Source organism: Bidens hawaiensis, unplaced genomic scaffold (genome assembly GCF_021521415.1).
Source record: "Bidens hawaiensis isolate Kalapana, Puna unplaced genomic scaffold, B.hawaiensis_p1.1 tig00010168_1, whole genome shotgun sequence".
Lineage (NCBI taxonomy): Eukaryota > Viridiplantae > Streptophyta > Magnoliopsida > Asterales > Asteraceae > Bidens > Bidens hawaiensis.
In genome coordinates, this window is record NW_027491771.1 from 299406 (window position 1) to 310484 (window position 11079).

The 11079-nt window shown below is 44.0% G+C and overlaps 1 protein-coding gene across 1 annotated transcript; it reads right to left on the reverse strand.

The window, feature by feature from the left end:
- Nucleotides 1-5913: 5913 nt before the first annotated feature.
- On the reverse strand, nucleotides 5914-10916 carry LOC143534484 (autophagy-related protein 11-like). Its single transcript, XM_077028959.1, has 6 exons — nucleotides 10498-10916; nucleotides 9424-10381; nucleotides 7206-8655; nucleotides 6919-7136; nucleotides 6594-6807; nucleotides 5914-6499 (listed from the first exon to the last, which is right to left on the reverse strand). The coding sequence occupies exons 2-6, from the start codon at nucleotides 10368-10370 to the stop codon at nucleotides 6131-6133; spliced, it is 3198 nt and encodes a 1065-aa protein (XP_076885074.1). The 5' UTR covers nucleotides 10371-10381; nucleotides 10498-10916; the 3' UTR covers nucleotides 5914-6130.
- Between the last annotated feature and the right edge of the window lie 163 nt (nucleotides 10917-11079).

Genomic DNA, 11079 nt, shown 5'->3' on the forward strand with positions numbered 1-11079 from the left:
GTGGCCGGGTAACTACCCGCCTAAAAGAAATCTATACAAAGCTAAGTCTATCCTAGCAGTGGGAAGGGATCTTCAGGATCAGGCTTCAGGGCCACCTCCGCTTGGACCAGCACCGTCAGAGAGCGGCTGCCCAAGGAAAGCCTTAAGGATGTTTAGCCCATCATCAGCAGCAGCAGCTTCATTCACCTTCTCCACCACTGGATGCGGGAAGGCAGCGTACTGGTTCACAGCTTGGTCATAAGCAGCTTCAGTATTAACATTGAATAAAGGGAAGTTGGAGGGCGGAAAGCCTCTCTCAGCAAACCCTAGACCAAGCAGGAAGCCAGTCTTCTCCCCATCCTCATGAGAAGCGTTGAGGGCTGCGCTCATCGCATCATCATAAGAGGTCTCAGAAAGGACCCGACGCACAACCTACAAAAGAAAATTACAAGTTAGAACATTTTCTAATTACAAGTAGAAAGAGAAAAAAAAAAAGAGGATACCTGAGGCAACGCTTCTCGAAGTAGCCATTGGAGGGTAGCTTGCACTTCGTCACGGGCGCGTTCGGCTTCGCTTTGGTTCAGATTGGCAAGTAATACTTCCTTTGCGGCAGCCTCTTCGACGCCCTTAAGCTTCCGCTCGGTTTGGTCAAGCACCCCCCTCTGGTCAAGAATCTCTTGCAGCTTCTTGGCATCTTCCATGGCCAAGGCGTCATGAGCATGCTGAAGAGCCTTTAATTTGCATTTAAGCTGCTCATTCTCTTCGCGAAGTGGCTCAGCAACAGCTTCAGCCTTGGCAGCCCTCTCAGTTGAGTTTCGCGCAGTCTCCTTGGCCAGCCGAAGCTGTTCATTCACAGCTTGGGCAGCCTTGGAGCGGGCCTCGAGTCGCGCCTGGACTTCAACCTCGAGGGCCTTGAATGCCTTCTCCTTCTCGGCTGCGGCAGCGGCCAACTGCCGGTTCTCCTCCCGAAGAGCCCGCGCTTCAGATACATCTTTGGCGCGCGCTGCTTTTAACTTGTCGTTTTCACGACAAAGCAGCTCGACGCGGGGCTGCGTCCGGGCCTGGAGAACCCGAAGCTCATTGGTTAGCCTACCCTCTTGGTAGCTAGCCATGGCTTCCCCCAACGCACCATGAGGAGCAGCGTGGCGAGCCCAGTCCACGCACTCCACAGGGGTGCGAAGGGTTGTTCCTCGGCGTATGTTCCATCTTGGAACATACACTTCATTGGAATCCGACACTGCAAAAGAAACAAAGGCAGTTAGGAAAAGATGATAAAAATATACAAAGGAAAAAGAACCCTACGTACCTGTAGGGTCAATAACAGGCCGATAGCCGCCAAACCCATCACCTGAACCTAAAGGAAATCCATCCAACAGGTCAGGCAGACGGGAAGGTGGCATAGATCGGCGGGAAGCCCGGCGCGTACCTGATGGTCCGGCCGTCGGTGCCGGTGGCGCAGGTATAGTGGCAGCCGCTGTGGTAGCCATTGTTGGCGTCGCCTCCTCAGCAACAGTAACCGCCGGCTCCGTGAAAGATGCTGTAAAAATTGCACTCACGGCCGGCGGAGACACCTTCTCAGCTGGAAAAGCCTCAGGAAGGCTGGAACCAACGGAAGCAGGCGCAGACGCCTGGGTCGACGCCTCGGGAAGGCTGACCGAGCCTTCCCTCATTGGCGGGGGAATACTTGCTCCAACTCCACCATGGAATGCGTCAACATCCACACCTGCACAAGCAAAAGTGTTAGAAAAATTTATTTGAAACAAATCTAGACAAGAATTATGGGGGTACTTACGGGGTTTCTTGAGCTTGAACGTACGGACGAGCGGGGGCGAACCCGATGGAGCCGGCCTCTTGACACCGGTAACCGTCGTCGTCGCTGCCTCCCCGGAGGTAACAGCTACAGCCTCCGGAGCGGTGGTCTCCTCACCACCGGGCTTCCCCGCCACCTCTGCACTATCTGACTCCGAGTCAGATAGGACTACCGGGTCGGTCGTAGAGGCCACCTTCTCCTTGCCTTTCCCGACGGCAGCCTTTTTCTTCCGCACCAGTGGAGGACCTTCTGCGGATTCCTCAGAAGAAGAAATGTCAACTCCAGCAGCAGGCACAGCATTGAGAGGTTCAGGGTAGAAGATAGGCTTACCTGGCCGTCGGTGGCTCAGGATCTCTTGGCCTGGCGGGTAAACCTCCACGAACCGACCCGCGGTCTGCTCTAAGATGGGCAACTCGTTCTCGTCCAGAGCACGAGTACCCATCCGCGCGGGACCATCTTCCTCCCGCGGGTTCAGGAGCGACTGAAGATCGTTCCCCTCTGAAATCAACAAGAAAGTTAGAAAAAATCGAAGTCAGCAAAATGAAACAAGACGTACCATAAGGGACAGAGTTCGAACCATATTCGAGGACGATCGGAACCTTATCCGCATTCACCGCCTTCCACACCCGGCTCATCCCCAGCATCACCATCGCCGACTCCGGAAAACGGAAAACCGGGGACTGGACCCGGGATATCTTCGCGAACCATTCCGCCTCCTCATAGTTGATGGCGGGAAGGTTCGGAAGCGTCTGGCCATTCTTGAACTTCATGGCGATGGGGATGGCGCGAGCGGATATGAAGAAGAACTCTCTTCTCCATGAGCGAAGACTCCGCTCGGTGGTACAAATCTTTAAACCCTTGATACGGGTTGTAAGAGTGTACCACCCCTGGATGCACCTCCAAGTGTAGAAGGTCATCAGACGGTCAACGAGGGGCTCAAGGCCCAGTATCCGGCACACCCACTCAAAGTGCCGGACCTTGGCAATGGCCATGGGGTGCACCTCTGTCAGGTGCACACCGTGCCTCTCCAGGACACGGTACACAAACTTTGTCAACGGAAACCTAAGGTTTCCGTAGACAAAGAATGCAGCATAAACCCCGATCTTGCCACTAGGGGCATCGTACACAGTATGGTGGGGTTCAGGAAACTCAGGCTCGAGAGACTCGAGCATGAACTTCCTGACGATATACTGGTACAGATCGACAGGAAGAGAGCACTGGCATTCGCCAGCAGTCTTCTGGTCATCAGCATCATGAGAAGACATGGTGGAAGAAAGATAAAAAGAGATTTCAGGGTAATGCTTTACTGAACAGAAAAATTCGCCGGAAATTACTTGAGAAGAAGAGATGAAAGTGAAAAGTGTGAATTGCAAATAACCCTCTCCCCCTTTATATAGTAATCACAATTAATGCGATGAATTTAATACGGAAGAGAGAGAAACCAAAGGTGCAATGAAACTATGACGCGTGGCAAAAGCAAGCTGGCAACATCTGTCACAAGGACGTATGCCAGAGATTTCGCGGCTACGCGCCCGAAATCCCGTGCCCACGCGCCTGAAAAAGCAACTGGAATGACCATGTTCTGTCACGTCACCATAACTCCCTGCACGTCCTGACACAGTCAGAAGAAACCGTCGCACGACGTTTCAGAGGTTTGGACTTATCTTTTCACCAACTCTTCGAATTTCAAAATTCAAAATTCGAAAATATTAAAAAGTAAGCGGGAAAATACCCCTTACCCCTTGGCAAGCAAGTAACCGTAAGACGGATGCGGGTACAGTGTAAAGGCAAAACCCTTCACATACCTAACACCCGCAGGGAATTGAAGCCAAGAAAACCTTGGTGAACAAGTAACCGTAAGACGGATGCGGGTACAGTGTTAAGGCAAAACCCTTCACATACCTAGCACCCGCAGGGAATTGAAGCCAAGTACCTCGGCAACCAAGTAACTATAAGACGGGTGCGGGTACAGTGTAAAGGCAAAACCCTTCACATACCTAACACCCGCAGGGAATTGACGCCAGGAATACCTTGGAAGTAAAGTAACCGTAAGACGAGCACAGGTACAGTGTTAAGGCAAAACCCTTCACATACCTAGCGCTCCGCTGGGAATTGAAACCAAGAAGGATCTTCTGGGCAATGCTTGCGGAAACGGAAATAACATCCCCGCATAGCGGGAACGTCGAGAACTACGTTGTTTGAAGCTCCAAGATGGAATTGGTGGTCTTAACATAATTGATCACTATGTTCAAAACTACCAAAACCTATTGGAAAATACATACAACTGGGACTCAATGCTCCTGACTTGCGAGGAGGTTACAGACCTACCCGCATCATACCCAAAGACCAAGCAGGAAACTCGGGCATTTCTGCAAGTGACAAGGACTTCCGCGGAAAGAATCCCCATGGAAAACCTTACAAAACCCTTTTCAAAACCCTTTGCTCAAGTCCAAAAGTTCACCTCATTTTATTACACTCATGAGAAGAACATTGGACTGGGGGGACTTGAAGAGGTAGGTCCCAGCAGAGCCCAGTTGGACCCGCAAGACTCACCTTAAACAGGGACGTCTGCGCAGAGACCAACTGGATCCGCAGGACCAACCATGCTCAGAGACGTAACGTCCTTACGCGCAGTACGCAAGCTGGTCCCGCAGGAAATGCCTCCCAATGGTGAAGGACTCCGCCTGTCCCCGCAGCCTCGGATACAAGCCATTAGGGAAGGCCACCCGCGCAGCATGGCTACACGCACAAGGCACTTAACTCCCCAGTGTCACCTGAAGGAATGAGCAAAGGCGGGAGGGGGAAAACTCCCGCCTAAATGAGCCAGTCCGTATGATGGAGGATCTTTTGTGTGATACCTGACGAGGTACAGACAAAAGATCTGACCAAGAATGCGACAGCTCACTGACAGCAGCATGGCAGACAGCACGCCACAGCACTGTGACCAATAGCCGCCGCCTACCCACCAACTCCTGCCATACCACGTGCCTAGCCTGTAGTTGGCAGAAGAGGAAGAGTGCACGACACGCCTGCTCTGTGTCAGCCGCTACCTATCCACCACTCACAGGCAAGGCACGTGCATAGGTTACAGTTGGTAGCGTGTTGGGCCGGCTAAACCCCTTGGAAACCTACCTTCGGCTATAAATACCCCAATGGTATGATCATCTTAGAACATCTTATCTTATCATATATACCTGATATCTGCTCTAGCAATCTCTTAATATACTTTTATATTTAAAGAGCAATCTAGTCTGATTCTCACGCCGGAGGGTGGTCACAAGGAGGAACCCCCCCCTTCTCAGTGACGAGCTCACGGTGTCTGTTTTGCAGGTTATCAGAAGAACCATCTTCCAAGGGTCTAACCCCTCGTGGGAAACAGCTCTCCAACCCCCAGGTTACCAGTAATCTGCCCGGGGTCTGGTTAGTGTTTCTTCACTTGGTATATAGGTTAGATACCAAAAAGAAAACACTATATTGTGAATAAAACTCCATTTTAATGACGTGTCATAGATAAAAACAAACAACTTGTAACAACATACTCAAAAAAATTTTAAAATATCGTATTAAAGATAACGTATGTTAAAGTATGTTAAAAGTGAGAAAAGAATCAATAACTTAAATAAATAATAACAAAAAATTAGCAAATGTTAGGACACTGATTAAAGTCACATAAATTTTGAAGGGCTAAATTGAAACAACTTAAAACTCAAAGGACTAAAGTTAATAAGGACTATAGCGTATTGTAGCAAATAGTTTACCAAGCAACCAATTCAGGAGGAAACTCAATATTTGAGAAAAACCCCCTCTTGTAAAATTCGAACCCACGACCTTATGATCACTAAGTCTTATCCCACCATCAAAATACCATTAGACTAGAAGTCCTTTGGTATATAGTGTAATATAATATATAATAATATTATTTAATATATTATGATAGAAATTACTAAAAAAATATTTTATTTCACATATATGAAGTTATATATTTATGTAAAGGAAGTTAATAAATAATAAATGAGCCAGAACCAAACTTAACCTTTCGAAAAGAGCCAAGGTGCAGCTTTGGGAGTTCGGCTCAGCTCGTTTACACCCCTAGTGTTTTATCAACAGATAAAAGTTAAGAGAAACAATAATATACATAGTTTTTACATGATACATGGAGAGTTAATTTATACACTGAACAGGTTAAAGATCAGCATCAACTGTACATTAAAGTGGCAACAAATTCAATCAAATGATCAATCAACTTTCAGTTTTTCCAATTAAAATGTCAAGTTTATGTACACTTAATAACCCTCGGCTCGTTTCTAATTCTTCCATCATATCTTAACCGAGTTTGCACGATCAGGAAGCAGCAGCGGTGGGTGAATGAATAGTAGCGTCTGGTAACATTGCAACCGTCACTATAAAATACTCGCACCCAGCGGGTAAACCATATGGGTTCAACTGGCTCGAGCCCATGGAGGAGGTGGTTGCGGTGGGAGATTGAACCGGAGATGACTTCACGGTTTGTTTTTCGATGTGCACGATCTGGCCTACGATGTAGGTGGGTCGGTGTGGAAGATGGTCGGTAAATAAGGCAACCGACTCTGAAGAAAGATAATAATGAGTGCAGTTTTGGTTTATGGCTTTGTAGTGTCCGGCTGCATTAAGTACAAATGCAGCAATTTCGTGAAGCTCTAAACGACCGAATGATATCTTCTCCTTGTTCACCTGAAAAATATATATTAAATAATTATTATTATTTGTAAGTGCAAATAATTAATTATTATTTACAATATGTTTGTGATTTTGTTAGAAGCTAAACCTGTTTTTCAGTTTGAAGCTTCATGTATAAAGTGTTGGCTAATTCTTTCTTCTCTTCCAAATCTTTTGCGAGTTGTTTGTGTGACGTCTCGGCCTTTGTGTACCGATCGATCAATTCGGCTCGTTGCCTTGCTAACAAAAGGACTTTCTCCACAAACACCCGAATACACTCCCGGAACTCGTTTATACCGTCATCCCCGTTCTCATTCGCAGATCTAAAAAATAAATATTTTCAATAATAATTAATAAAATGCATATAGTCATCAAGTTTTCATTCTATGATTTGATTAAGGTTAAAAAAAATATGTAAAATGTTGAGCGCTTACGTGGCAAGGGATTGAGCTAACGCACGGAGTGACTCAGCAAAACCGGCCACGCCACTTGACGAAACACAAGTTTTTAGCCTTTCAAACAGGCTGCGGATTTTGACAACCGAAGCACGCAACGCAGTATATTCAGCCGCCTTACGGTCCGCTGCACAAAGATGAGTCTGAGCCTCTTCTCTTGCTTCATGCAGACAGTTCTCCAAGTGAGCACAATTCATCTACACCACAGAAAAACATATTAATATACATATTCAATAACTAATATTATATATTCACTTATAAAATACCTGAGATTGTTCTAGAAGATTCTGACTGATTTCCAACTCACTAACCAGCCTTGTAACCTCCTCCATTGCAGCTTGAAGCTTAGTTTCCATCTCGTTTAACTGATTCGTCTTCTCGGTAAGCAAATTCTGCAACTCGACATCACTGCCACTAGCTTTGACCGGCTCATCAAAAGTCAACTCTTTCAGAGGCGGTGGCGGCATGTACTCGGCGGTTGAACTGGTTGCCAACACCATTGTCTCCTTTTCATCTTTTTCGTCATGGGTCGGTTCCACCATTGACGAGTCCAAATTAGGATTCATAGTTCCAGATGAATCATTAGTATTACCTCCCGATTTCAAAAGTAACGAACTAGAAGCATAAGAAGCTTCGTCCATCGGCTCGGATGACGCATCTTTATTATTTTTATGTTCTAAAGAATACTGATCCGATAACCGGTTTTCAAGCTCTTTAATCCGTTTCTCATACGATTCACACTGCATCTGTTTGACTTTCAACATGTTGACCAAATGCTTCTCGTGTTCATCTTTCAATCTCAACGCCTCAGCGGTTTTTTCAGTTGAGTTTTTCAACACGTCCCCAATTTCACCATCTTCAAATTCGGTATCGGGTGAAAAAAAACAAAGAATTGCTATATTTGAAGCGAGTTCGGCTTTTAACTTAGCATTTTCAACCTCCAATTTACTCGTCCCCGCAATCTCCACCAATTCAGAAGCTTCCACGGAATCATTGAAACTTTCGGTACCAATTTCGGAACTTTCTTCACCATCTTGAGAGATTGACGACGAGCCTTTTCTGAAAGAAACCCCGACTAAATGCTCAGGGGCAAAACGGTCCAAATCCGATATATCTATATCGAGTAAATTAGTATCAAAAGGAGCTACATTGACATTGCATGTGCTCGGGGTATCGTATAATCCCATTGATGCCAAAATATCACGAGGTATAAACAAACTGTTGACTTTCAAAAAGTCTTCTCGTCTTCTTATTTCCAATTCCCGTTTGCTTGCAAGCCTTTCAGCTAACTGGCCCGCCATTCCCATATAAAGTTTCATCGACGCTTTTCTCCTTACTATCTCCGCCAGACACGCTCGATACGCGGGCCCGATCCCACGGACCACTTTCAAGTGCTCGAATTGATCGTTTTGGCGTTTTAACGCTTCCGTGAAAACCGAAAACTTGTACCGTACGTCTTTGATATTGTACTGAATATAAGCGATTTTTTGCATGTATTTGTGAACGAAAGTATTCATTTCGGTTTTCTTGTTTTTGCAGAAGATTAAGAGGTTGGAAATGGCCCGCTCACAGTCTTGCATTTTCGGGAGATAACTTTTGTCGTGACCCTCATACATGGGGCCTAATGCTGACACAGCATCATGAGGACGGAGAGAATTCGAGAGTTGACTGGTCAAACAATCATCCACGAGTTTCTTCACCAAACCGACATCTTTGCTGCATTAATATATATTTGAAGTTAGTTTCGAAAATAGGGATGGCAACAGGTTCCAAATAACCGGTTACATAACTCAAATACAAACATCCAGGCCTGTAAACAAATCAAACAAACACGAAAAGAGCATGCCCATGTCCATTCGTTTAACTTCAACCGAACAAATGAACGAATACGAACACCTAAACAAATGGATTTTCTTGTTCATGTTCATTTGTTTCGAAAGTGAACGTGTTCATGTTCGTTTGTGTTCATTCGTCAATACTAAACGAACGGTTCACGAGCATAAACAAGCAAACATAATTGAACATACATAGGTAAACGAACGTAACTGAGCAAACATCAATTAAAAGTGAACGTGAACATCAATTTGTTGGGCTTAAAAGTTAATACTATTAGGCTAAACTGTAATGGGTGATAATTTAATTTCATAAAACAAAACTAAATTGTAATAGGCCTAAGAAAATTTAAATGAATATATAAACAAACTAACGTAAATGAACGAATGTACATAAACGAATACGAACAAACGGGATATGTATTCATGTTCGTTCGTTTAACTAAATGAACAAAAACTTATGTTCACGTTCGTTTGTTTATTAAATAAATGAGCATGGACGACTATCTCCCAAAACTGTTCACGAACGGTTTTCTGGACGTTTAGTTCGTTTACAGGCCTACAAACATCCCCTATATATGCATATGGTTGCAACAAAATATCTAGGCTTAACAATTGAGTAAAATGTAGAAGAATAAACAAGAAACCGAACCTCAAAGCTTGCATTATACTTTTCTGCTCATTAATATGGTGTTCATGCTCGTTAACCGTCCTTTCCAAATCTTTACTAAAGATTGAAGCTTTACTAGAAAACAGATGTTCAGTTCGTTGTTTTAACTCTCCAAATTCCTGCTTAAAGTCTCCAACTTTACTTTCAAACTGCCGGTGAGAGTTACTACAATCATCCACCATTTTTTGCAAATTATCTTCTTTAACGAAATCCAATAAACACTTGCGATCGGAAGTTTGTAACACGGGTATAAGTTTAATGGACTTAAGTCGTTCTAAATCCCTCCCAAAGTTAGCTAAAAGATTCGAATGTGTTCTTTTTTGTTGTGAATAACACTTAGCAAAGTCCATGTAGTTTTGGAGGATCATCTTGTAGAAATGGTCCAAATTACCCCTGGCAATCTCCAATGCCTTCTCTTGCACCCCGAACTCTCTTGCAAATCGGTTACACATTTCGTATTTTACAAGGGTACGACGGTAAATTGCGTCCCCGAGCTGGTAATGGTACCTAAACTGTCTCTCGTATGATGGCAACGCTTTTAAAGCGGGGTCCGGTGCTTCATCTAATGGATGCGGATCATGTGACGATGACGACGGTCTTTGAGGGTCGGGGTATTCGTTTTCAGATAATTCGAGTTCTTCGGCTCCCGGTGGAACCGAATTGCTTCGCATTTTCGATTTATTAAACACGAAAATTTCCCGATCATTGGATGGGAGTTTGTATGCCGAGAGCGGATTTTGAGGTTCAAGTTTCAAATCCAAATACAAAAGAAGCTGATCGGTTAACCGAATCCCGGACAGTGATTCTAAATACTGTTGGATTGATTCCACAAGGGTATATTCGTCACATTCAAGTTCAAAAGAATGCCCGTTTTCGGCTATATGAACCAAAAGCTTCCCCCTTTGTATCACATTCTCACTTGAACTCATCTTTTATAACCCTAAAAAAAATCCCAAATTATTGTATACAAATTCAAGATTTTCAGATTCAATCCCACAAAGAATCTTGTAACATTATTGAAGATAGAGATGCAAAGAGGGAAAAAGACCAATTTACCCTTGACAGATTTGATCAAATCCAAATCCAGCTACTGTCTCACCATCGCCTAAATCTGCAACAAGATTCAGTTCAAACCCAATAAACCCTAAATCAAATCAAAACCCACCACCAAAATCTTTAAAAGTTATCAAATTTCAGAATCCCTAGTACCAATCAACACCCACAATTGAAATCCAATCAAGATTCAAGAAACCCACCAAGATTCTATCAACAAAACCCTAACTTATCAAGATTAAACCCCAAATCTTGAAAAATTCAAGTTTTTAAGCCAAGATAACGAATACCCAGAAAGGAAAACAAGTCTAATTGTATAAAGATTGCATAAAAATCCAAACTTTAATGATGGGTTGAATAAATTTACAAGATTTTAAGACAAGATAACGAATACCCAGAAAGGAAAACAAGTTAAATTGTATAAAAATCCAAACTTTAATGATGGGTTGAATGAAATAAGTATCAAGAATATATGGAATGACTTAAGGATATGGGTAAGAAAGAAAGAACAAGTTTATCACGTAAGAGTTAAGACGGTCTACTAATTAATAAAATATTTAAAAATTCAAGAATACATAAAAAAAT